Raw genomic sequence first — 26,403 nt, 5'->3', positions numbered from 1 at the left:
TCCCCATGGGTTTGCACCTCAATTTAAGACCATTCTAGTCAGCTGGTCTTTTGTCCTATATGATGTGGAAAGTTAACTGAATGAAGGCAAGTGGAGTATTGGTGTTCTCAGCTTTGTGGGCAGCATGCGGTCTATAATTGCAAGCACGAGCAGGGTTCAACCAATCAACATGCACATCTGAATTGCTTAGAAAATGAAAGAGATGGAAGAACCAAAAAATTAATTAAATACAGATTTTTAAAGCGTTCGATTAACAAAAAGTGTGCGTCCGTCCACGCGCTAGAGACGGAGGATGAAGGAAGTTGAAAGTGATTGAACAAGAACATTAGAAAAAGGAATGAGAGCAGTGCAAATCCAAATTCAAATAATTAAACAAACATATGCCATTTAGTTTGACTATTAGTGTTATTATCAGTCTATAATATAGCTTTAAAAAAGAGACATTGCACTTAGTAACATCGTGCTTGGAGATTCTGAGCTGCCATACCTACCTTCTTGTGTGAGGCCCTCCCTTTTCACAGCGACTTTCGGTCATCATTTTGAAAGACATCCAGGAAAACTTTGTGGTTAGGCCTCCGGATTCAAAACGGTGCAAACCACCTTCCAAAGCATATGTGTTGAGGGAGGCAGCCTTATAGCACGTGGTTCGGAGCTCTGCATGTGTTCAATGCATGAAGCTGCTGTTCACTGGTCTGCGAGAGATGCACGTACCTGAGAGCATTTTGCATGTGGTTGAGAGATGTTAATCTGTTTTAACGACTGTAGCTCAGAGCTTTGACCAGGAACACGCACAGTGCAGGCCTGTAGTGGTTTCACGCTCCCGCTCATAGTGCAGACATGCTCTGCTTCCTGCAGCTGCCGGCGTGACACACATCTCCTGAAGAGCAACAATATAAACTCATCCGGACCACACGCCTGACGGCACTGATGCTGTCGGTCTGGTCAGCTCCCCAGGGCGGAACACGTCTCACAGACACAGCAACTCCTAGTCACAGCCTCGCCCACCGACGCCCCACTAATGGGCGCGCAAAAGTGATACGTGATGCAGTTTGCCGCAGTAATTAATTTGTAAAACAGTAAGTGCTGGTGCACAAAGTTTCGCTCAAATCCTGTAGGTGGCAGTATAAATATTGGGGATGCCGCATAGCAATGTTACATATTCTTGATTACACATCAAGCCTATTTCATCCAGCACCGGTCACCCCTTTCCCTTAACTCATACACGTTCTTTTTTTGTTACTGCTTTCTTCCTGTGTCACTGTTGTTCCATATTTCTCTTCCTCTTTCTTTCCTCTTTTTATGTTTTTGTCTCTCTGCTTTGGGTGAAAGTCCTGATTAAGAAAAATAGGTAACAGTTCCAAAAAATAGGTGCTGGTGGGCCCCACCTGCACCAGCCAGTTCAAATTAAGCGCTGAGAAAGCATATGTAATATACTTTTCCGTCGCGGTCACGGGCACCAACTTTCCAACTAGGTTTAGGCTCCACACTCCCCAATACTTATATTCATACATACCCAGAATGTGCCAGCGCTCATAGGGTTAGCACATGTAAACTCAGTAACAGTCGGCTTTGGTGCAATGGAGAAGCATGTGAAAAGCCAAACATTGCCATACAGTAGATATGGCAGTAATTGTAGGCACTAGAAAGAGTAGCTGCACTGTCTGAAATTAAAGACGGTAGCAATTTCAGAACTCACTAGTATGGCTGCACTTCCAGGTATATTAGAAGTGGTGCACAAAGGTGCCAGAGCTAAGTGCAGTCTCACTTAGCAAACTGGCTGCACTTGTAGGCGCTAGAGCACTTCTCAATCACAAGTGAACGGAGCACACCCAGACACTGCATATGGCAGTGCGTTAATGATTGTTGGAATCCATCAACTAATGTCAGATCACAAACAACAAAAAGACGCTTCAATTTAAACGCACTACCAGGCTGTGTATTAATCTGCACTTCAGGCAGAGCAGAGAAATGTACTCTCAAGCATTATGAGCTAACCACAAGCTTTGCTAAGGTTTTTGTTCTTTTTACAGACTAACTTTCTCCACATAACATCACAGATGGACAGAATATGCCATTCACTAAGGGCGCTATGCCTTGTATTTATGTTTATACGTCACACACAAACATCGAAATAGTACACAGAAGTAAAGAGAAAACTCGGAGGCCCTGACTCGACTTTTTTTTATCAGATGATGGTTAATAAAGGCTATGTCCTGTAGGAGTTGGGAAGGAGGAAAAACGTCTGGACGATGAGTTTCAAATAATTCATACAATTAGCTTACCTTTAGAAACAGCCAAACTAAATGAGACCAGCTAAAATGAGGGGCGAATGCCTGGGTGAAGCGGCGGCATATGGAGCTCATGGTGATGAAGCCCAACCCCCGCAATGGCTCCGGAGATCACCTGCACCAGTCCAGATCAATACCAGCGCCGAAATTCCAAAAGTCCATAGCGAGGGCGAAGAAGGCAAAGCTGCTGGAGCACATGTGGGAGGGAATCAAAAGTGTACCGTAAACATGCTCTGGTTCAAAACACACTTTTTCAAACGAGTCACAGAAAACTGCAGCAGGTTTATTCTGAACAGGACTGAACTTGGTGGGAGACCCAGGCCACGCACATAGAAAAAAAGGTCGAATTAATTATGTATGGCCGCCGGCTTCACCTGAATTCACTTCAGTGCGTGCAAGCTGTTTAAAAAGTATGGCACGCACTTTTAATTTACTCCGACCTCACATTGACTTTGTGCGGAGATATGGACTTTCCCAGCCTGCCTCACCCCCCAACCCGCCCCTTAACTGCAATTATCCAACCGGAATAACATGCTGCTTAGTAAAAGGCAGGCGTGCACTGCTGACATCACTTGCGTGATGCAGTCATGCCTGGAGATGGGTTGGCCATCCTCTGGAGACATGCCTGGCAGACATCGGAACGGACGGAGATCAAGATCAAGACAGGTGCATTTACTTTTAATAATTACTGGGCCCCCCGCCCAAGGGGATAATTCAATAGACCCGGCCCTGTTGAAAAAGTGCCGGTGCTAAGCACCGGAAAGCACCGGCACAAATTAAGCACTGTGAGAAAGAGATGCCCGGCATCTTAGATCACACATTAGATGCATTTCTAAGGGTTTTGCAAGTCACTTTGAGTGTCACCTCTATCAGACATGATAACCTGCAATGCAAGATGTCATCATAAAAAGGTATGCATTGTTGACAGATATTTTCCACCTACTATTAAATGCAATAACAGGTCAATTTTCCGAATCGGCAATAAACAAATCTTCATATTGCACAGTTAACAGTGCTTTTTTCAAACGTGCTGCGCTATAATATAAAAAAGAAAATACCAGTCAACAAGCCAGCTGAGCAGGTTTACTGTTCTGACGTCAGTGAAAAAGAATCAACCAAAAACATATGTGTGGCTTTAATGTAGTTTCGACTGTTCTATTAAACAATGTAAGTCATGTAGGCAATTGAATTGAAATTGCACTTATATAGCGCTTACTACCCCGAATGAGGTGTTGAAACGCTTTAAGGGGAGTAACACACAAGCCAGAGCCCAAAGTTAGTGCTCAGTCCTTTTGTTTATTGGGGTTAGTGCTGCAGGCTAAAGGAAACCATTCCAAGCATTTCAGTTTCTTTGTGGGACATTAATGGTCATTAGAGGGGGCTAAGTGACAAGGAAATGATTGAAAATGAAGCTTCAAGGCAGATAGGCATGAGATTTAGAATCGAAGGGGTGAGAAGAGGTGTATTCAAAATAGAGAGGGAAATAGTAATGTAAACTCATTTTTCATGCAGGATTTGAAGTAATATAGCAAATGGAGTTTTTTTGTGACAGCGTGCAATTTGTGGATGTAAACTGGTGGAAAGAAACAGTTTTAAATTCTGCCCCCTAGGAATGTGGCTTTGAAAGACATGGCAAATACTTGCCTCACAAAAAAAAGTAAGACCAATGCTTGCTGAGACCTTGTTACCAGCGACCATGAAACAGTGCAACATCTAAGGACGTCCCTGTAAACATAATTACAATTTACCACCAATATCACCCCACTATGCAATGCAAGCAATGTTTTCAAACCCATAAAGACCCTTATATGTACCTGCTATAGCAGTATATTCAATACCATAAAGCATTGTTGCAGTTTATGCAAATCATTTTACACCATACATAAACCACACATATATTAACAACATGGTATGTGTAACTCCCACCAACTTAAAATAGAACTAGGTGGCTGATAAACATAATGCAGCAATCAAAAATCAGTGTTTGTTTATGTGATCCAATTACTTCCTGGTTCAGAAGGTGCTGTCCGCTGCGGCCACCTGACGAGTACCACGCCCCACAGGACAGCCATCATGTCCCGCAGATTGGACGTGGCCGAGGTCACTTTGAACCTCATTAAGAAGAGTTGCTATTGCAACATCTTGCACCACCTTTAACAATGTGAAGATTCACACCCTCAGTTTATGTGAGAAAATATCATTTGTTTTCAATCATTCGTATGCCACCTCATCAAAGCAGAATCTCAGGAGCTTATTTGTCTATGTATTTGTTTTATCTAGGCCCCTGGCCTCTGATAGTCACTGAATATGTAAATTTTCTGTGTACAATGTGTCTGAGCAATAAACTCCAACTCGTGGTCTGATGAGGAGACGCGGACTACTGCTGAACACTGCAGCTCAGATGATCAACCAAATCTCCTGCTTTGACCATATACCTCCACCCATGTGGTATCTGCCATACTTACCCATGCATGACAACTAGGGGTAGCAACTGCTACCTCTGGTTTGCTCTTTGCACCACTGCCTTCTCTGCTGCTGATATCTGTGGTCACAGACAAGGTGGAAGTATATGAGCATAAGCTCTTTTCAGTGCCTCTTAGAAGAAAGTAGGATGCTTTGTGGTGAAGGGTGGAGTTATTATTTCTGTGATTTAACAGGGGTAGAATTTCACGCCCGCTACACCTGGCATTTGGATGAAAGAACATCCATGTGATTACCTCTGGTTTTCAGTGATAAGTTCAAGGGAACCATAATTCCCTTGAAGGTGTTGGTGGTCTTGGGATTGCTATTTGCAACTTTATTTGGTGTCCCAGATCTCAGTATTAATGATCTGAGGAGAAGGGCTTGACACGCCCAAGGGTATTATATAAGAACACTGTCGGGCAAGACTTTCTTGAGTGCAGCCCCGAAGGTACAGAACTAACTCCAACAAGACCTGAAATGCTCTTTCAGGCGGACAGAAAGAACCTCTACTACTTGCCAGTTCATTCCTGAATTTTTAAAATAAATTGATACACATTTTAGTGCTACTACAGAGTATATTGCTGCCCCTAGCGGGAGTGCTTAAAACAAATTTATTCTGGTAACTGATTCTATCAAGCAATTCTTTCAACTGTTAACAGGGATGGTTTAGATGGAAACTTGTTTCTACAGAATTACACCATGTTAAGATATCTTCAATATAACAGCGAAGATTAACCACGTTGAAACCGCGGCATACCTTTGCGGAGGAGAGATGTGAAGCCCGCTCACTTGTGTTGTTAAGTTAGCGTCTGAGTTGTTGTTCATGTAGAGTCTGGATGGATTATTATATGGTGAGTTTAACATTGCCCTGCTGTCACTTGGGCTTCCTCCAGGAGAAACCGGCATTGACCTTGTGTGCTGAGCGTTCCCAGCAGGCGCGTTCTCCTACAAAGTAGAAAACAAGACATGGTCACACTTGGGCTTCACTTAGTGAATAATGGCTAAGGTTAATAACAGCTGTGAAGTCTAAAGAAAATTGCATGACGCTCATTTAATGCTGGAATTGGTTTCTCAAGACAAATGTATACCTTATATTAGGACATAGGAAATTTACAAGTACCAAGTAAAAAATATCATTTACATGTTTTACTTGATTCACATGTCGTGGCTGAGGTCTGGAAAAAGTATAGGCCTTATTGACTTTACCATTCAGAGTGTTCCTCGTTCTATCTCTTATAAAGTGACTATGTATGTAAAATGTGATTAAATCAAGGTTTTCTTTCTAACCACAGTATTACCAGATGGAGTTTGGGTCTGGTGTGACTGAACAGCTGTCTGCAAGCTATATAATTACCAGTTCTTTAAAATATACATGAAGTGCACTTTGGCTCCACCCAGAGCACTGGTTCTTTCTCACCTCATGCTATTGGATATTTGGTGTATCAATCCGCCTTCCTGAAAGTTCTTCCATTAAATGCATGCAGGACTATTTTACACCACTTAATGATCATCACACCCATTATCACATTCAATGGTTTATCTTTAATATTCATTCTGTACAGAAAACAATCATTTTTGCTGCTTTTTTATCTGCAAAGTCAATACCGCGGGTTTTATTGAAGTAAACGGCATTTGTGCATGCAACACAAGTAAATAGACATCTGGCAGGGCCTAATATTAGACAGAGAATTCACATAAAGGCAAACAGAAGTAAGGCAACTCCAAAGATCTGCACATTCCAACTACAGTGCATTTGTGGACTCCCTACTTTCTGACTTCTAGGTAAAGAGCTTAATTTAAGTTGGAATCTGCAGGCAGCAGACACGAGCACTCGTTTTTGGAGTCCAGGACTGATTTAGCATTATCGGACTTTGACCCAGAGTGAGAGAGAATGACTGAAAAGGTAGGATGAAGGGGGAAGCGAAAGATAGGAAAATAAGGTCAAATGGAGAAAGGAGGGATGAAAAAGCACATGCAATAGCAATAAAGAGATAAAAAATGTATGGTGGAGTAGTAAGAGGTGGAATCAAGGCTAAGACACGTTGGTATTCGGCCAACCCAGCACTGATAGCAGGCTTCTAAGGAAACTCTGGGCCCCATGGATGCCATTTGGTTGTTTCAGGAGTTACAGCTGTGACCCCTGGCTGTTCCCTTGCAACCTCTGGCAATGCCATTGAACAGTGAAGGAGTCACCTGGCAACACACTCCTAGGACCTCCCAGGTCACAGACTGCTCTAAGCTTGAGTATGTTGGGCCTGGAGGCTTTTACTGTTGGTGTGCAGTTCCACTCCAGACTGGTCTGCACTGTGCAAGTTCAGTTTTCTGGTGTCCAGACCACTGCTGTCCCTGTGCAAACATTCTGAAATGCCACAATTCTTGTCGACAGCCACAGTCAGCGGTGGTTCTTTAATTTACCTTTGTTTCTACTCATATCAGCATGTTTAGGTTGCCGCAGTTGTAGCAATAAAAAAACTATTTCAGGCGTGGTGTGGCAATGGAGCAAAGGGCCCTAGTGCATGCAAGAAAATGGGCACTTAAAATGCTGTATGAGACGTAAAGTACAGCGATAATCCGGCTCATGGGGCTCCTCAAGCCTCTGGACCCTTGTGCTACTGCACCCTCTACATCACTGACAGCTACGCCCCTGTGTTTCAGACATTTTTGGTCCTTTAACAATTTCCCAGTCTGGGAGCACGGTGCCTGTGACTCACTCCAACACAGAGTTGTGGTGCTACTTCCGAATGCAGAATCTGTCCAACTTGCTAACAAGGTCTCTGCTAGTCACGTGTGTAGAGGGAACCAGGCGAGTCTGGTTCTATCAATTAAAAGCCTAATTTTCAGACTGACTACTGTTTCAGACGATTGGTTCAGAAGTGAGTGGCTGACGACTGTCAACTTTTAGCTGTAAAGAATCATCTTTACGTAAGTTTAGGCACTAAAGAAACCTCATTCGTTCAGGGCCAATGATGTGGCAGTGTATTAAGTAATACATGATCTTGTTTTATTTTTGTCAAAGATTATTGCCTCGTGCATTATGAGTGAGGGTCAATGAACAATCTGGAGAAGGGAGGATCTGAGATATTGACTGGGAGGGCGGACTCTGGCCACAAGCACTGAATGTGCTCACCACAGCGGCCAGTGCTTCATTTGCAAAAGAATACATGCTGAGGCTCAAAGTTTTGTTCAGAGTCCCGTGGCCTGCACTACGAATATCAGATGTTCTGAATTCCAAGGTTGTCTTGTCTTGATTTCAACTCATGCCTCTTTAATCCACCACCAGGCACTCCCTGCTGTTTTATCTCTTTTTCATCCCTGCTTTCTCTCTTTGACATTGTTTTTCCATTTTTCTCTTCATCATTATTTTCCCCTTTTGTGAGTTTCTTAGTCCTTCTCTGGATCAAGGTCTGTGGAGGAAAAATAAGCACCAGTCCCCATAAATGAGTGCAGGTGGGCCCCACCTGCAACCACCAGCTCAAATTAAGCACTGTGTGAAGAGCTCATCTGAGTCCATCCCTCATCATTGATTCAAGCTCACTCTCAGTCCGGGACAACAATACTCTCCACAGGTTCATGTTCAGAAGCACACTTGTTTGGTGGCTCACAAATGACTTCCGATGATTACAAAAGTCACCAGAGCACTTTCATTTACCTCGCTGAATTTTATGCGCAGTTTGTTCCTTAGTGTAACTACGTTTAACAGCACCCTACTCTCACACTAATATTAAGCAAAGTCGAGCAACCGAATTATCATAAGTACAGACAGCGGCCATATGTGTTACCATCAGCCAGTTGTGGCGTTTTCGCTGACCCAAGAACTTGCAATGGTAATAAGTAAAACTATATCACACAGAATGCATCAATAGAATGGCTAAAAAGGCAGTATTTACTGACAGGTTCACACAATTAGGACACTCGACAGCTATGACAGACAACACCTTGTTGTGACTCAAAGCTGCTGCAGTAGCAGCTGGCACCTTTTTTAGGTCTCGGCTCGAAGGCTGCGCTTGCGCAGTCTCGATCCGAGATTTAATGACTTGGAGAAGAGGGGCTTGAACCCGCCCCTCTTCTCCCCTGTTCTCCATTGGCTAGCCTCTTCAATGCTGGCCAGCCATTGGAGAAGAGGTCCCGTCACTCCGATCAGGCCCCGTCCTTTTCGGATCGGGGGGCGTGTTTTTTGCAGAAAGTCTAATTATCTCCTCCAGCCAATGGCAAGAGGAGATAACAGCAAAACACGCCCCTGAATCCGAAATCGCCGCTGCCTTTCTCCGAGGCATTTCTGCTCTGCCTCGGAGAAAGGCAGTAGTGTGCTTGCAGTGGAGAAGTCTTTTGAATTTGGATACCATTAGTTCGAGTTCGCCGCAGACCACAAAAGTGAGTAAAATTATTTTAAACACGTGTTTTAGAAAAAATAATATCAAAGAGTGCAGTATTTAAGAATGCTAAATATTAAAGAGATGTTGTCGTCAGCGTCGAGTGAATGGCAAAGATGTGTATATGTAGTCGGAGGAGGGGTGGGCAGACTCCAGCTCTGTCTTTGAAGGGTGAGACACGCTCCCTTGCTCCGTGCTCTCGCTTCACAGGGCCTGCTCCGGAGTGAGAAGAGGGCCTCGAGCTCCAGCCGCGGTCCTCTCCGTCCGGTGTCACCGAATTCCCTAAATAGGAGAAGAGACGGGCGGGGGAGGGCGCGAGATAGCGGAAGAGCACACCCTGCGGCCCCATGTTTGGGCTGCGCCGCTACCCTCCTGCGCACTTTCTCTCTCTCTGCCGGGATCCCTGCGTGGTCTCCGGAGAGCAGGGTATCTGTTTAGATTCGAGCTCTAAATTTAGCCCTGATTGCCTGTTGTTCGCTCCCCTCCCACATCCTCCTGCTGTTGTGCCGTTTGTTAGGTCACTCCCTGGCCTCTGTTGATGCTCTCAGCTGGGGCTGGACTGTCCCACTGCGGACTCTTGTGCAAGGGGGGCTGTGCGAAGGAGGGTAAGGGGCTGTGGGTGGGAGGTCAAGGAGGGGTGCAAGGACTGCTCTGGCGGACGACCCTCACCTGCTGCGAAGATGGAGGTAAAGTGCCTTTTCCTCTTGAAAATGTATTATGTCGGCCCTTCACTAAAAGCATGCGTTCTGGCGTCACAGAGCAGAGCTGTAATACTTGTGTTTCTTTCGTCGACACCACCACAAACGCACTGGTTTTGAGAATAGTTTGCATCTCGAACGTATTCAAGTTATCATCATCCGACGGATGAACCGCTGAGCCAGCACTACTGAGATTTACACTAAAGCTGAGCTAATTGCAATTTACTTTTGAGTGAGCAAAGCGTCTACGGTGCCTACCGCATACGGATTTAACTCTATGCGCTGAAGTGCATCGCGGACGCGTAGAACGATGTGGACTGCTACGGGTAGGGTGACCACATGGCCCCATCGCCCTTATTTTCATTTCCTGGCCTTTGCTTTTACATATCATTGTTATCAGGGGTGGTGGTCCCGTTAAAATGAACCAAGACTACAACTCCCAAGATGCACTGGTAAAAGAAAAGGCCACGAATGGGAAAGTGATATTCCGGTGACATGGAACTATCTTGGGTGTGAGGGCAAGGATGGCACTCTACTGGTCACGGAAGAAGACCCTCCCCTTGGTTGCAGGAGTTCAAATGGTTTCTGGGCGCTACTGGTTTCGACATCGGGGGCTTGGGTGGCCGTTGTTTATTTAGCATGGCCAATGAAGCGCTTTGCGCAGGGCAGAGGGTACTCTAAGCCCATTTACAAGAGCTCACGGGGTGCAGTCGTGCTGTTAACAGAGAAATGCGAACATTTCACAGCAGAGCAGCTACCAGGGGGTGGGAGATGAGGGGGTTTTCTTGATTTCTCTTCTTAATGTCCTGTTTAGAGGATTATTTTTCTAGCACAGAAACAAGAACGGTGAAGATAGTGACGCATTAGGTATATATTTTACGCCCGGAAGTAAACATCCAAACTTCTGGTGCAACTTTTCAAGTGGGGTCAGTGGGCTCAGCGCCTGCTGCGGAGATTGGTGTGTATGTTGAGGGGCAGAGGTCCGAACTTCATAAGGCCTACTCAGCCTTTCATCTTTCTAAGGTTGATAGTGTGCAATACACAGCTGTATAATGACAGCAGGTAGTCTGTAAACTCCAATCAACAATCAGTGTGACGTGAATCGTCACAAGCCTTGCAAAGGGCCAGATATGTACACAGAGTGTACCAGCTGCATGGGATCACACTTGTATGCTTGTGATTGGGAGGGTTTGGGGAATAGAAGCACAGGACCATACCGTGATTTGCCCAGGATCACAGGATGTAGTCGAGGGGTGGGGGTGAAGCAGAAGCCGTCCTTATGTAATATTTGTTCTCCAAAGGGGGCATTAGCAGTGACCACAACCCCACGAGACTACGTCCAGCTTCTCCCTCTTTGCTTATCTTTAAATAATGTTTGGAACATTATATACACTTCGTAAAAACAAACTTCTGGTTGTTTTGCAAAGGTGTGTGGATGTCACGGAAAATCTACGTTTTTTCAGTAGCCTTCGAAGAGGGCTTTGTAGCCTGTAAAGCTGTCACCTTTGCATTTGTTTTCAACTGTTCTAGTAGCGGGTATCAAAACCTGAAGCATCCGAAACAAGCATTTACAACATCTCTCTCTCTCACAAAAATAAGACTTATTTTTGTGAGAGAGAGACAGAGATTTTTTAAAAACACAAATAATGTCATGAGCAATGCCAATAGCTCTAACTTTAACAATGCCGAGACCATTGCATTGTAAATGCTTGTTTATTGCAGGAAGTGCCAGCTTTTGGCAGAAGACTTTGGATCAATCAATATAATTTCGAAGCAAATGTATTCCTTACTGTAGGTAGTGTTTGAAATTGTTTCAAAACTAGACATTTCATCTTTTTGGGGCATTTAAAAAACTTGTCTGATAATTTTTGGGTTGAAAATGTCATTTAGTGAATGTTAAAATAATACAATTTTACTCACTACTACAATGCATGGCAGTAACCATGTCTCTGTAGATGTCTGGGAGATACAGAAAATTAAATTGATTGTGATGTCTTGCAGGACAAGTCATAAATTATTGCCACAAAGTGTGCAGCATTGTAGTGAGTATTCTATATTTGTTGTATTTTCTGCACTAGATTTCAGGACCTGGTATCCTGTCGTTTAGTAGACTTTTAGGGGCATATGCGACTTTTTGAGGGCATGCTAGCTTACGTGCACCCAGGCATTTAATAATAGAGTGGCATCTGCACCTTTGAGTGAGAAACAGCATGCATACTATGATGCCTCACGCAAATGCAGTGGCAGTTACTTACAAGGTAGCAAAGTAGTCACATATCGCCATCTTGGCTTTGCAAATCACACACCAAGTAACTAAGGGGCATATTTTCAAGAAACGGCGTTAAAATTATCGCCGCTTTAGCGGCAGAAGAAAACTGCCGCTAAAGCGGTGATAATGAGCTTGATAATATGCCCTTGAGAATTCCTATAGAAGCCCATGTTCTGGTGTCAACACGGCCTTCTATTGGAATTCTCTGTGGCATATTATCAAGCCCATTATCGCCGCTTTAGCGGCAGTTTCCTGCCGCTAAAGCAGCGATAATTTTAACGCCGTGCTTGATAATGTGCCCCCCAATCTCTATTACATTGACGCAACCCCTGAGCAACCACATGTTTGAAATAACAATATATAAGTACAGAAGAGTTTTTATGTTCTTTATTTTGTTATTTTGCTTCTTCTTCACATTTCATTAGATGGTCTTAATACATTCTGTAGTCACTCCGGTAACTTCAGTAGCCAACACGTGTTTCGCCATCAGGTACTCTCACCAATAATTCTGTTTTTGGGAAGACTTGGAACGTTGATACTACCTCACTACCAAGACTACCAGCCTATGTTATTATTTTTACAACCTATTATACCCTTTAATTTGCCAACTACCTAACTATTCTTCAATAGCGGAACTACTGTCTCTCTTATTGATGGTTTGAATCCACTGTGTTCTTTTTATTGTTTTCCATTGTGGTTTTCTTCTATTGGCTGTGACTGTAATTATTATCTGTTTTACTTATTGCTCACTATTTATTGCCTGTATCGCCCTTGGTTTTTCACTAAATCCTCAATGTCCAGGCCCCTTACTATGTTCCCCTGACCCCAGCCTGCTCTCTTCTAATCAAAATGTGTTTACTTCCGCTTGCTCTCACTCTTTGTAATTAGTCCCCCTGCGTTACTCTGATTAGTACTCTTTCTAACCCTCTTTTTTTTACACCTTTTCTCTTGCACCCTATTGCGGCCCTCCCCCCACTACTGGCTCTGGTTCTAATTGCTCACCTGCACCCTGCTCCTACTCTGACCCTCACACCTCTCTATGTTCCATACCTAGTCCTCCCCTCCTTCCTCCTTCCCCCTCACCTTGCCTCCTTAACCTAATCGCCATGCCCCCCCTCACACATCCCTGCAACACAACAGACTACAGACTCAATCCACAGGACTCACCCATCACTAGACATGGCCCGAACTCAAGGTCCATCCTCTACCCCCCTAATCTCTCCAAAAATGCCAAGAAAAACTTCAAAGACAAACTACTTATTGGGCACCATGAAACTCTTTTTGTCGATAACTACTTTAGCCTCTCCTCCTTAATAAAAACCAACTATATTTTTTACTCAAAACATCCCTCCAAATGGGAAAGCATCTTCCTCCACCACCTCCCCATCACTAAATTGTGTAAAATCCCATATGGTTTTAAATTGTCCACCTCCCCTTCTTATACATTCCCTGGCGAAATAGACATCTCTATTTTCAAATCCGGTAACATCCTCATCCAAGCTTCTGAAAATCATCTCACTATCTTTGAACAACATTTCAGCACCTTTTCCTACTTCTTATCCATCCCACCTCCTAACTCTTCACCATCTCAACAGACTGACACCCTCTCACACCCTTCCTTGTTCCCAACCCCTCACCCCACCAACACTTCCACTACGTACGATGATGTCTCACAAACCCAACTATCCATCCCTCCTCCTAACTCTTTACCCTCTCAACTGACTGACCCCCCTCCCACCCTCCCCTTCCTTGTCCTCAACCCCTCACCCTTCAGACACCTCAACCATGTACGATGACTCTCAAACCAAATCCTCCAATATACCCCCTTTGCTAGCACCCCTCCCTCATCTGGACACCTCAACAACTTGCCCAGCCTCCCAAACCCTTCATCTCCCTATTGACTTCTCACCACCCACCACTAGACACCCCCCTACCTCAATGCCCCCTCCCAGCACCTCGCCGCAGTGCCTATCATTCGACTGCTGATCCCAACTTCACCTCCCCCTAACTGCCTTCCCTCCCTTAGCCAGGTCGTTATTTCCCCTTCCCCCCTCTTGACCCCTTTCCATCTCAGAGCACCGATTACGACTCTTTGCACTCCACTTCTGTCCACACTGACCTCTCTTCGTCCACCAATCTGAAAACACCCCTCCATCCCCCTCCCGGCATCCCAACCCTCACACTCCACAGACCGCTCCCCCCAGACAAATCTGATCCTACTCCTCTCCCCAACCCCTTCTCTCCCCCAGCCCCTACCACTCCATTAACTCAGACTCTATCCAACATTGAAAGTTCTCTCCTTTCCCTGTCATCTGAACTCTCCCAGGTCAGGAATGATCTTAACCTGTCGTACGAACTTGCTCAACTCATGAAAGATTTGAACTCCCTCTCCTCTGAAATCCGCCTTAACCACGTGATCTCTCCAAGCCATGACTCACTTAACACCTCCAAATCTCAACATTGGAGATCCTTCCCCCGCTGCAACTGTTCCCATAGGCCCTCCCGTACCGCGAACCATCTCTCCTCCTCAAACCTCCTCGACCTCTGTTACTCTTACCTCCCTAACTATCCAACTGACCACCCCATCCCCCACTCTACCATCCCTGTGATCCTGGGGACGAGTAGAATCCCTTCATCCCCCATCTCCCCTAGACCCCCAACACAACTTACCACTATCCAAACATGCTCTCACTCCACAAACAACCCGATACCCCTCGCATGCATGCTAGTCAACTGTCGCTCAGCTGTACAGCATGCGACTGAAATAGCTGAAACCATCCTCAGCGAAGATATTGACATTGCCTTTCTCACGGAAACTTGGCTCAATGACAACTCTACTTCTATCCTTGACCTACTTTCCCCCCAGGTTACGCCATACTCAGAAAAGATGGACACAATAGAATTGGAGGTGGTCTAGCCATCATCTTTGAAAACAAACTCCAACTCTCGCTTGTTAAAAACACTGACCCCATCACCTTCGAATACCTCGGAGCTGAACTTAAAATCCAGGGAGCCCCTCCTATTCGCCTACATAATATTTATCATTCTCCTGACAAATCACTTCCCTTCACTGAGGAACTCTCCGACCTCCTCTCCCAATCCTCACTCTCCAACTCAAAAAATCTCTTCCTTGGAGACTTCAACCTCCAATGGAATGACAGCAAAGACCCTGCAGTTAATCACCTCTTGAATCTACTGGAGATCAATGACCTTAAACAAATCTGTCACTCTCCAACCCACTCCAAAGGGGCCACTCTCTATGCCTTCATCACTAACGATTATTTGGCCTCCCTTGCTAACATCATCCCGATCAATTGGTCCGACCATCACCTCATCCTCTTCATGGTCAACACCATGACCCCACCCATCCACCCCAAAAGCATTAAACTCAAGAAACTGACCAGAAACTTTCCTCTTATCCCCCCTGGCGAACTCGAAACGAAAATCAAAACTCAACTCCTGCTAGCTCCCTCCTCCCAAAATGCTAACGCCCTCACCGAACACTATAATAAATCAGTTACTGAGGTCCTAGACCAAGTGGCCCCCCCAAAACTTAAAAACCCAAAGAAACATACCTTCCAAATCCTGGTTCAACTCTGATCTCAACAATGAAAAGCGCTCTCTTAGACAATCTGAAAGAACATGGAGGCAACATCCGTCCCCCTCTCATCTAGCCCTCCTCCGATCTGCTAGGTCCACCTACAAGAACACATCCTCAACGAAAAGTCCGCCTTCATCTGCACACAGCTTGATAGGGCCAAAAATAGACCTAGAGAACTATTCAGCATCGTCAAAAACTAAACATCCTCTGCCCCCCAAAAGCTGACGGCCTCTAATGAGAAATGCGAAGAAATTGCTAAGTTCTTCTCTCATAAAATCACCAAAAATAGACCAATCATTCATCTTAAATCCGCTCTCTTCTTACTCACTACCTTCTTATAACATTTCTCCAGAATCTCCATCCCTTTCAAATCCTCCCCTGTTCCTGCCCATGTCCCGTCCGTTTCCTTTCCACTGGAATCCAACCCTTCTCTCCCCCAGCAACATAAAAACAATGCTTCCTGGCATAATTTTCACCCTGTCACCGAACACGAAGTCTAAAACATCATCGCTAAGCTAAAACCATCCTCCCACACCAAAGACCCTCTGCCCCCTAACCTTGTCCAAGACCTTAAACATATCATTGCCCCTTTTTGGATCACCACTTTTAACTCCTCCCTGGCCGTGGGATGTGTTCCCGCCTCCCTACAACTGGGTCAAATCACACCCATCCCCAAAAATCCTAAGGCAGATCCCAACGACCCAAATAACCTCCGCCCCATCTCTAACCTCCCTCTTCTCTCCAAAGCCCTAAAAAATGCACCCTGCTCCAACTAGATAACCACATCAACACCTTCGACCTCTTTGACTCACTGCAATCTGGTTTCAGAAAAGGATGCAGCACAGAATCTGCCATGCTCAAGATAGTGGACGACATACATCATTCACTCAACAAAGATGAGTCATGCCTTCTCATTCTCCTCGACCTATCCGCTGCTTTTGATACTGTTAACCACACTGCCTTACTAAACACCCTTAAAGTCCGCTTTGGCATCAATGTCCTGTCCACAACTGGTTCACCTCCTTTCTCCAACACAGAACCCAACAAATCAAAATCGAGAACTGCCTCTTCAACCCACTCCGATCCCTCTCGGTGTCCCCCAGGGATCCATTCTCTATCCTGCTCTCTTCAACCCCTTCATTGAACCCCTCACCCTCATCCTCAAACAAGCAGGAATCAATTACCACCTTTATGCCGACGACACGCAACTTTACTATAAGATTAAATCCCACTCTGATATCCTCCACTTAAATGACACCCTGACCAAGATCCAATCATGGTTTCACCATAATCATCTCAAACTTAAGCATAAAAAAAACGAAATCATTCTCTTCACTCCTAAAAACAACCTACTCTCCATACAAGACTGGATCGCTGATCTTAATGCTATCAACTGCTCTCTCACCACTTCTAATTCAGTTAAGCCTCTTGGTATCACCATTGATAATAGCCTTGCCCTCACCTCCCACATAAAAACCTCAGCAAAAGGAGCACTCTCCGTCATCTCAAGAAAATTAAACCCTTCATCCCAGCTGATGACTTTAAAACCATTGTCCAATCGCTGGTCTTGTCGAGAATTGACTATGGTAACGCTATCCTCGATGGGACACCGAAAGTCCACCTTGCTCCACTCAAATCGGTGCTCAACCTAGCTGTTAGACTCATCTCTGACTACAAACATTTCGACCACATCTCCCCCGCCCTGAAAACCCTCAAATGGCTACCCATCGAAGGCAGATCCACTTATAAAATTGCATGTATCACGCACATAGCCCTTCACCAAACACCCCACTCTACCTCTCAGACAAACTCCACAAAGCAGACTGCGCCCGACCGACGAGGAACACCAACGCCCTCATTCTTATCCCCCCCTGTTAAAGAAGAAATGCACACAAGTTTGCTCCTTCTCGGGAAACGCTCCCTCCATCTGGAATTCCCTGCGTAAAGACCTATGCTGTAACCCCTCCTACTTCAACTTCAAAAAAGAACTCAAATCATACCACCTCAACAAATACTGGTGTCCATAATTCCTACCTCTGACACTGTTCTCATGCTCGGCGCCCCCGTCAGGGTCCCCTCTATCTTCCCTCCAATTCTATCCTCTCCACCCTCTCCCTCCAAACGCCCCTCCCTCACGCTACTCTTTCCCCACTAACACCCCTCCCTGTTCTCTGTATTTACACATGACCTCTAGCCCCACGCACGACCTCCCACTGATTTTCTACTCCCCTAAGTCCTACTTTCTTTGTCTCCCTCCTATCTCTTCTCTTTCACCCTCTCCCACCTACCCTAGCCTAAGTTCGAACCATCCAAGTTACCTAATAGAGTTTTTTTTGTAAATAGCATTCGTATTTAAATGCTTTCTTGGTTACATTGGTTCCTATTGCAATGTTTGTGATCAAGTGTTTTTATATACTGTAACTCCTCGCATTCCTGTAAAGCGCTCTGATACCTCTGGGTCTAGCCAGTGCTATAGAAAACCTTTAAAATAAATAAAATTAAAATAAATAAACGTACATGAACCTTTGACTTCATCAGGGCTGTTCTCAAGGATAACATATGGAGAGTACTCCAACGGTGCGTGTGCATCACACCAGTTCTCTCCGATTTGATGTGAGCTCAAGACACAGGCTATTGATACCCTGGCAATAAGGATTTTACGACACTGAAGAGGAGGAGCTTTACGAATACATTATTGATCTACGGAGAATCATGGGATTGATTTATACTTTACAACAATACGGTGTTACAGTATGTTATACTGTCCATATGTATATTAAGGCACATATCACAAAGCAATTCACAGGTGCTAATATAGATATTCTTGGATGTACACACACTCATGTGTTCACACACATGGAAACAAATCCAAAACAAACAAATTTGGAAGCTAAATTACAGTTTTCCCAGTGGCATATAATGGTAAATCATTTAGGATATGTCGGTTTATTCTAACAACATAAACGTTTCTCCTTGAAAACTGCATACTTTCCCACAGAATTGCATTAAAAATAGCCAGATGACAGTTCAGTGAGACATTTAATTTATTGTGCCCAGTATTAGTTGTGCCCAGACAGTGATAACTGTCGCATTGACATAGTCTATAAATACAATGGTATGGCAAGGTCGGAAAAGTGTTCAGTAAACACTGACTTTCCTATTAAAGGGAAGTTGATAAGCTTGTGGACAAGGGCACACACATAACACGGCCCAACTGACATTGGGGTCACGTCTGCTGTTAACAACAAATAAACGCTTACGATATACATAAAAGTACTCTCTAATGGTACCCACTAAGTACTCCACATGAGGCCCCCACACCCATTACAGCAACAAAGAAAATTTCTGGCTACATTTTGCAACCTCCAGAGTGCAAGCATTTCCTGTGGCCAATCTACAGGGCAAACACTCAAATAATGTATATACACTGCACACACTCACACAAAACATTGTATCAAACACACATAATAGGCAAAGATGCCTCTCAACTAAACACTCAAGGCACAATTAACAACCTACAACCATGCGACCACAGCTGAGAAAAATCCTTTGGTGTATGCGCGCGCGCGCGCGCACACACACAGACACACACACAGGCACACAAACACACACACATTCATGCCCATAAAGTTCTACACAGATCCACAACAGAATAAAAGAAATCAATAGCCAATATAAATCATAATTTAAAAAGAATATTAGTAAGTTCTACAATTGCAGGCATATTCACATTTAATTCACCTCTAAACATTATAATGCAGAGCCTAACACAATGCCACAGACCGCTGTGATTCTGGTCAACCAGAGTCTCAGATGTATACAGAACACCCGGATTCCAAAAGAAATGTGGTACCCTAGAAATTAGAACTGTGCAACAACTTGCACGTAACATTATGTAGCAACAGTATATAACCAAGCAATATGTGTTTGAGAACTATAAATATATACCAGGCTAATTTCATCCCTCTACTCTCCCTTCTAAACTGTCGATTCCATATATATGACAGACCGGTAAAGTATTTGAATAATAGTTCGTAATACCAGCCAATTAAAATCGGATTCATTTGATGTATTCTTGATAAATCACATATGGTTGGACCCAATAAGCATTTCCATAGGATCCATCTAATCTCCAATGTACATAATGAATTACTTCTGAATGCACACTACAAACACTGTCTTAAGAACTGTAAAACGGTATACTGCCCTACCTATCCACCTGTGATTAGGCTACATAACTATCAACTGTAGAAAATTCCAGCTCCAGATGTTCCTGTCATGTTCTGTTAAGTCAGTAGCCTCAATTTATATAATAAATCAGGTCTATAAATTAGTGCCCAAAATCATTTTAGATTACTCCTCCTACACCTTCCCAGAGAGACATTCCACATAAAAACATTAAATAAATACTTGGATTCCACAATGACCATACAATATCTCCAACAGTAAGTTAAACAGAGACATTCATCCTAGAACTAACACCTTTGACACATACACACAAATATACACACAACTACTGACAAAAAGACACACAAGAACAGGCACACACACAGAGGTTAACTTAGAACAAAAACACCATATGCAAATGGGCTAGTAATGCCTATTGACAGATGTCTTACAGCAATTTCCACGCAACATCGCCCACTACACAACACCTTTCCAATTACACCGCAGTTTTGCCATTCACAAACAGAACACTGGACATAGCCCCGACACGCTCATGTGCACAACATGGCACCAAAGCCATATATTTGACAGTGTTGCCAATTCAACAGCATGTTCCCACATGTCAGAGAACCATTCATATATGTTAGCTAAAACAAACACCTCCCCAGGATAGCACCATATCACAGCAATATACCTGGTGGGTGAAGGCTGTCTAGAAAGCTATCAGAACTGCTCAGATAATGGCTAACTGACCACCCAGCTAAAGAAAAAGGGCAAAGTCCTTCGGCACACCCAACCATACACAGACCACTCCACAAAGACCTGTACCTGGATCAAACTCATGAAAATGTCACATTAATCTTAACAAACCATTGCCAAAATAGATATTTAACAAATTAGATCTAATCAAACACAAATGGACAATTAAGTTCTATTGATTGGCAGAAAAGTTAAAACAATATGAACAGGGGACTCAGATGCCGAAAGGGCTATCTGGACAGGCTAATGGAAAAAGGTGCAATATACATACTTATTACATATAACGTCACATAAAATAAGATAACATGAAGTGTTGTTTTCAACAACTTTAAGCCAGATTGATTGATCGATCCATCTTTCGTCATGGTTAGTGCCATTGGAATTCAGGGCCTGTAGGTTGTGTCCTACTCTGATTGCCCTCTTTAGGTCTCCTTGTTTGGCTTATAATAAAGACATCGGGTAAGCGGTATATAAAACAAGCATTGGCATAGCCAATAGGTCTCGCCTTTGGGACCTTATAAGTGTTTAGCCATGCAACAGTTGCATAACTAAATACTTATAAGGTCCCAAAAGCGAGACCTATTGGCTATGCAAAGCGGCTGTGCGGCCGCGAAAGTGATCGCGATCGCGATCACGATCAAACATCAAAGCGGCCGTGCGGCCGCTAAACCGAAAGTAATGGCGGTAAAGCACATGCACTGTGGCTCTAGGCTGGCCTGGTAGCACTGTTTGGAGCCCTCTCAATAAGTCTCGCCAGACCAGCGCATGCGCTGGGTCAGGCGAGACCTAAAAAACCTCGAAAGCTCAGTTCAGCACAGCAGAGCTGCCTGACCTACTCAGATGTGTGGAGTTTCACTACTTAGGTCCAAAATGGGGCTCTGTCCTAGGTGCGACGCGATTGACAGCACGTGACCATCCCGTTCCACTGCTCACGTAATACAGGCAGGAGCCAGGAGGGGCGCGCAGCTCTGTTGCCGCAGTGGGCACTCGAGTTTCTAGATGATGCAGCTGTCAGCACTGATGGAAAAGTCATTGTGAAACCAAAGATTGTTGCGCTATATTATTTCTGTCAATTTTACAGAGGAAACCCAGTGACATTAACTGGCCAACCTTTCTTAAGAAAGATCAGTACAGGAACACCTTGCAAACTTTTTCCCCATAAAGATTCATAACTTTTAGCGAAAACCACGTTTAGGTTGGGCTCACGTGACCCGGCCCCATCTACAGCCCACCACCAAATACACCTTCTGAAATGAATACACGCCGGCGCTTTAAGGCAAAGGGCAGTCTACACGATATTCCAGTATTGCTGCAGTAGGATGACGCAACAGCGCTCGGCGTCTATAATGGGCTGCGAGCCCGTGTCTAAGAAATGTCTAACTTTCTGAAATGGATGGGCTTCACTCTATTGGCCCAGGCCAGGTGACATCAATCTCTGCATCAGAGTGCATGCCTGTCGCATTGCCACACAACGTTCAGTAAAAATGTGACAAGGTTGGTGTGTGTGCAGGCAGGGCACTCAGTGGGAAAAAAGCTTCAGGGACTTTCTCTGCTCAAAGTTCAGTTTTTCATTCAAGGCTTGGCGCTGTCCCTCGACATTTTGCGACACTCAGCCGGGTTCGCCTGGGCAAGGAGCCATGTCGCCGTGCGGGAGTTGCCTCAGCTCGGAAAGACTCCGTTACTTCAGACTTTCCAAGGCGTTCTTTCCGTTCAGAAGCGGGTCCTCAAAGAGGCGCTTTCCTCGTGGTGAACTCATCTTTTCCTCGGGCTCAGAGCAGCTCCTTTATGCGGTGTCCTGAGGGGGGTACGTGCCCTTGGCTTCCGGCCTCACTGTTCCAGACGTACGATTTCACCCGCCTTCTGCCCATTCAATAGGAAATGAATTTGCAAAGCAAAACATCGGAATAACTCATTTCCATAGCGCTTGTTGCCCATAGCTCATAGCACAGTAAACAGTGTGCAGCGTCACCCAGCTTTTGTCCTCATGAACATTAAGGATGGAATCAACCATAATGTGATTTATAATTGTGGCTTGGCACTCTCCATAGCTGCCAAGTTTTCAATGTGTTTATGTGTGGCATTTCAATGCACTGTGTGTGGCACTTGGAGTGACACTTCCTCGCAAGTAGAACAAGGCAGTATTGTTCATGGAATGAGGTAAACGTCTGATATCATCTGCCTTTATGGAAATATGATGTTCTAGAAACCGACTTAAAAGAGCCAAGGGGCCAACTCCACAGCCTTGATGCAAAACTGAACAAAAGCCATTCCCAGGCCACAGGACAGTCCACCCGAAGGATGCCAAGGGACAGGCGCGCCAGCATCGGGCATCATTGGAAAACACCTCTCAACTTATCTCAGCCCACAAACTCTACACACACCCCAGTATTTATCTTACAAACGTAGTCATATATTCAATTTATCCTTCAACTGTAGCCAGTGAAGAAGTGCCCATCACTCGGTTCAAGCCCTTGCTCTGCCCTTTGACCCACTAGGGTCTTCTTTGTGCTGTGAAGGGCTGGAGAATGGACAAGGAAGGCAGAGCACAGAACGTAAGCTGGTATCTGTGAGCCTGGTTTACTTCCTGCTGCTTTCACTGTACCTACAGGAATCTTGATTCCTGGACTCCTAAGGGCTAGTACGGCCACCCTGTGTGCCAGTGGCGTCACTAGGGGTGTGTGGATCGCACCGGGTGACACCATCACATGGGGAGACACCGTGACACCAAAATGCAAAATAATGGGACCCCCCACCCCACCCGCGGACCAGCCTGCACGGGGAGCCCCGCGCCAGGAGCCCAGGCAGAGACAGCATGGCATCCATAGGGGACTTCGACCCGGTGACTACCAGCGTGCCGGCCACCAAGATCGAGATCACCGTGTCTTGCAGGTAAGACCCCGGTGCAGCTGAGCCTCACACGCACCCCTGACTCCCCCGTGCAGCGGACCGCTCACACGCAGACCCATTACTCCCCCCAGAAGCCAAGAGCAGGAGGGTGCAAACTTTCGAGCCCCCCTTCCCACTCCACAGGTGGCAAGGGTGGGCGTGTTCAGAGCAGAGGAGAGGGGGCTCACTGTAGGGGGTCTTGTGGGGACTCAATGTAGGGGGTTCCGTGGGGTCAAAATGTACCCCAGAACAGGTACGACTGGGGAGTGCAGAGGTAGGAGGCACAGGAGAAATTTGTAGCTACGTGCTGTTGTAAATTGGCAGCGATTGGCTTAGCATTAGCAGAATCCATCTTGTATTTAGAGGCTATCTTGTCCATTTTGCGGAATCCATTTTGTATTTCTGACAGCCATTTTGTTTGCCATGTGCTCATCATGTGCTTTGTCCTCCCTCAGTGTTGACTGCTCTTGTAATCTGCCTAGAAACGAACTATATTTAGCATCTTCCACCTTTACACATGCCCAGTGAGTTTTTAACTGTCCCTGCAGCCGTTAGTAGTATGTAACTGTCAAGATGTGTTACTAGCATTGGCAAACTGTTAACTCCTCCTACTTGTCGACTGTGCATTTCTATATGACCTTATATGTACATAAAATCTTCTGCTGTACTTGTACCGCCCTCTTTCAAGCCCCTGTGTGGGTATAAAAGGACCATGCTCCTTCTGTTTGGTGTGCTACTTCATTCAATACCGAAGGGTGCTGTGTGACTGTAGTTCCACCTCATGAGGTTTATTAAACTTTGTATTTTCTATTCCAGTTTCTGTGCCAACTTCTTCCTATTGGTCTGAGGACTCTGTGCAGAGAAGGACGAATCCCTTGCACTGGTAGGCCTAGCTGAGGCCCACTTCTACAGTGCCACGAGGAGTGCGAAGGTAGGGACATAGGGGAAGTGCGGGGGTATGGGACACAACGAAAATGTGGAGGTAGGGAGTGCGGAGGCAGGGTACAAGGGAGTGCGAAGGTAGGGGCACAGGGGAGACAAAGGTAGGGGCAGCGGTAGGGGCAGAGCGAAGTGCGGAGGTACGAGGCAGAGGGGTGTATGGAGGTACGGGGCACAGAGGAGTGCGGAGGTAGGGGGAGTGTTGAGGTACGGGCACAGGGGGGTGTGGAGGAATGATACGCAGAGGGTGCGTAGGTACGGGTGAGTGCGGAGGTATGTGGCACAGGGAAAATGTGGAGGTACGGGGCACGGAGGAGTGTGTAGGTATGAGACACAGGGGGATGCAGAGGTATTGGACACAGAGGGGCACGGAGTTATGGGGCACAGGGAAGTGAGGTGGTAGAGACAGTGGAGTGCGGAGGTATGAGGTGCATGGGAGTACGGAAGTATGGAATACAGTGAAGTGCAGAGGTATGGGGTACAGAGGGTGCATAGGTATTGGGCACAGGGAAGTGCAGAGGTATGGACTACAGGGGGTGAATGTGTATGGGACACAGGGGGTGCATATGTATGGGGCACAGGGTGTATATAGGTACGGGGCACAGGGGGTGCAAATGTATGGGGCACAGGAGGTGCATAGGTATGGGGCATAAGGGACTGCGGCGGTATGGGCCACAGGGGGTGCATATGTGTGGGGCACAGGGGGTGCATATGTATGGGGCACAAGGGACTGCAGAGGTATGGGCCACAGGGGGTGCATATGTGTGGGGCACAGGGCGTGCATAGGTATGGGGCACAGGGAGGGCAGAGCTATAGGGCACAGGGGGTCCATAGGTATGAGACACGAGGTTGCGTAGGTATGACACACAGGGGTGCAGAGGTATGCAATACAGGGGTGCACAGGAGTATGGGGCACAGGGGGTGCGTGAAACGGGCGTGCGGAGGTATGGGTCACAGCCTGGGGGAGTACAGGGTGCGAAGGTATGGGGATAACGAGGTACACGGGGTGTGCAGGCGGAGTAGTGGGCGAGTAAAAGGCAGCACATGTGAGTCGTGACAGACAGAGGCCGTGTATAGGGGTGCTTTCAGGCGAAATGGGGGAAAAAACGAGGTACAACGGAATGCTGAGACTGTACCGGTGTACGCAGACGTGCACTGTATGGGTTTACATACGTGCCCTGGACTTGTACCGGTGTACACAGACGTGCACTTTTGCTGGTACTCAAACGTGCACTTGTATCGATGTACACAGACGTGGACACGTGCTGGTGTACACACACGTGCTCTGTACGGATATCCACAGTGAGCCTCTGCTTTAAATCGCTACATAAATCAGGGGGAACCCGTTACCCGGCCAAGATTATTGTCCAATTAGCTATACGACGTCGGTGTCCGGACGTCGACGACGTTTGAAATGTCACTCACGTGGCTCCCGGACCCGCCGTTTTCATCAGCCCACTGCCCACGCCCACTAGACATGCTTAAAAACACGCTTTGCACTGGCGGACTCGGAGGAGGTCCATCATGGGGTAAGTCGTGAGGGGGTGACACCATGAGTTACCGCACTGGGTGACACCAACCCTAGTGACGCCGCTGCTGTGTGCCATCCCGGAGTTCAGCCAGCTGCGGCCCTTCTGCTCAGCCAACGCCTTCGTTAGATGCCAACAATGATTTTAGTATGTTTGGCGCAGTTTAGACAAATGAGAACTCTAAAGAAATGGATTCACTTTATTAGGAGGGGAAGTAAATGTGAAGCACGTGCTCCCAAAGCATAATATTTTCACTTGCATAGTGTGCACGTTTTTCAAGTTTCAAAAGGTCAAAGAGTAGATGTCACAAGGTCATCAGCAGTGTAGTACACAAGTGCAAAATTCCCTTAACACACACAACCAAACACATGCATAGAGAACATGCATAACAAAAGCACTTTGATAATACCAGAGCCGGATCTTTTTGTGATTTG

At 45.7% G+C, this 26,403-nt stretch overlaps 1 protein-coding gene across 2 annotated transcripts in view; it reads right to left on the bottom strand.

Moving 5' to 3' along the window:
- Positions 1 to 26,403, bottom strand: part of PDLIM4 (PDZ and LIM domain 4) — a 598,403-nt gene that overhangs the window by 167,184 nt on the left and 404,816 nt on the right. For both annotated transcript variants that reach the window (XM_085618051.1, XM_085618050.1), the window contains exon 4: positions 5,509 to 5,696. In XM_085618051.1, coding sequence (XP_085474177.1) covers positions 5,509 to 5,696 — 188 coding nt within the window. The remainder of the gene's footprint in view (positions 1 to 5,508; positions 5,697 to 26,403) is intronic.

The sequence above is a fragment of the Triturus cristatus genome, chromosome 7, assembly GCF_964204655.1.
Source record: "Triturus cristatus chromosome 7, aTriCri1.1, whole genome shotgun sequence".
NCBI lineage: Eukaryota > Metazoa > Chordata > Amphibia > Caudata > Salamandridae > Triturus > Triturus cristatus.
The sequence above is the reverse complement of the archived record's forward strand: the minus strand, read 5'-3'. Positions and strand labels throughout refer to the sequence as shown.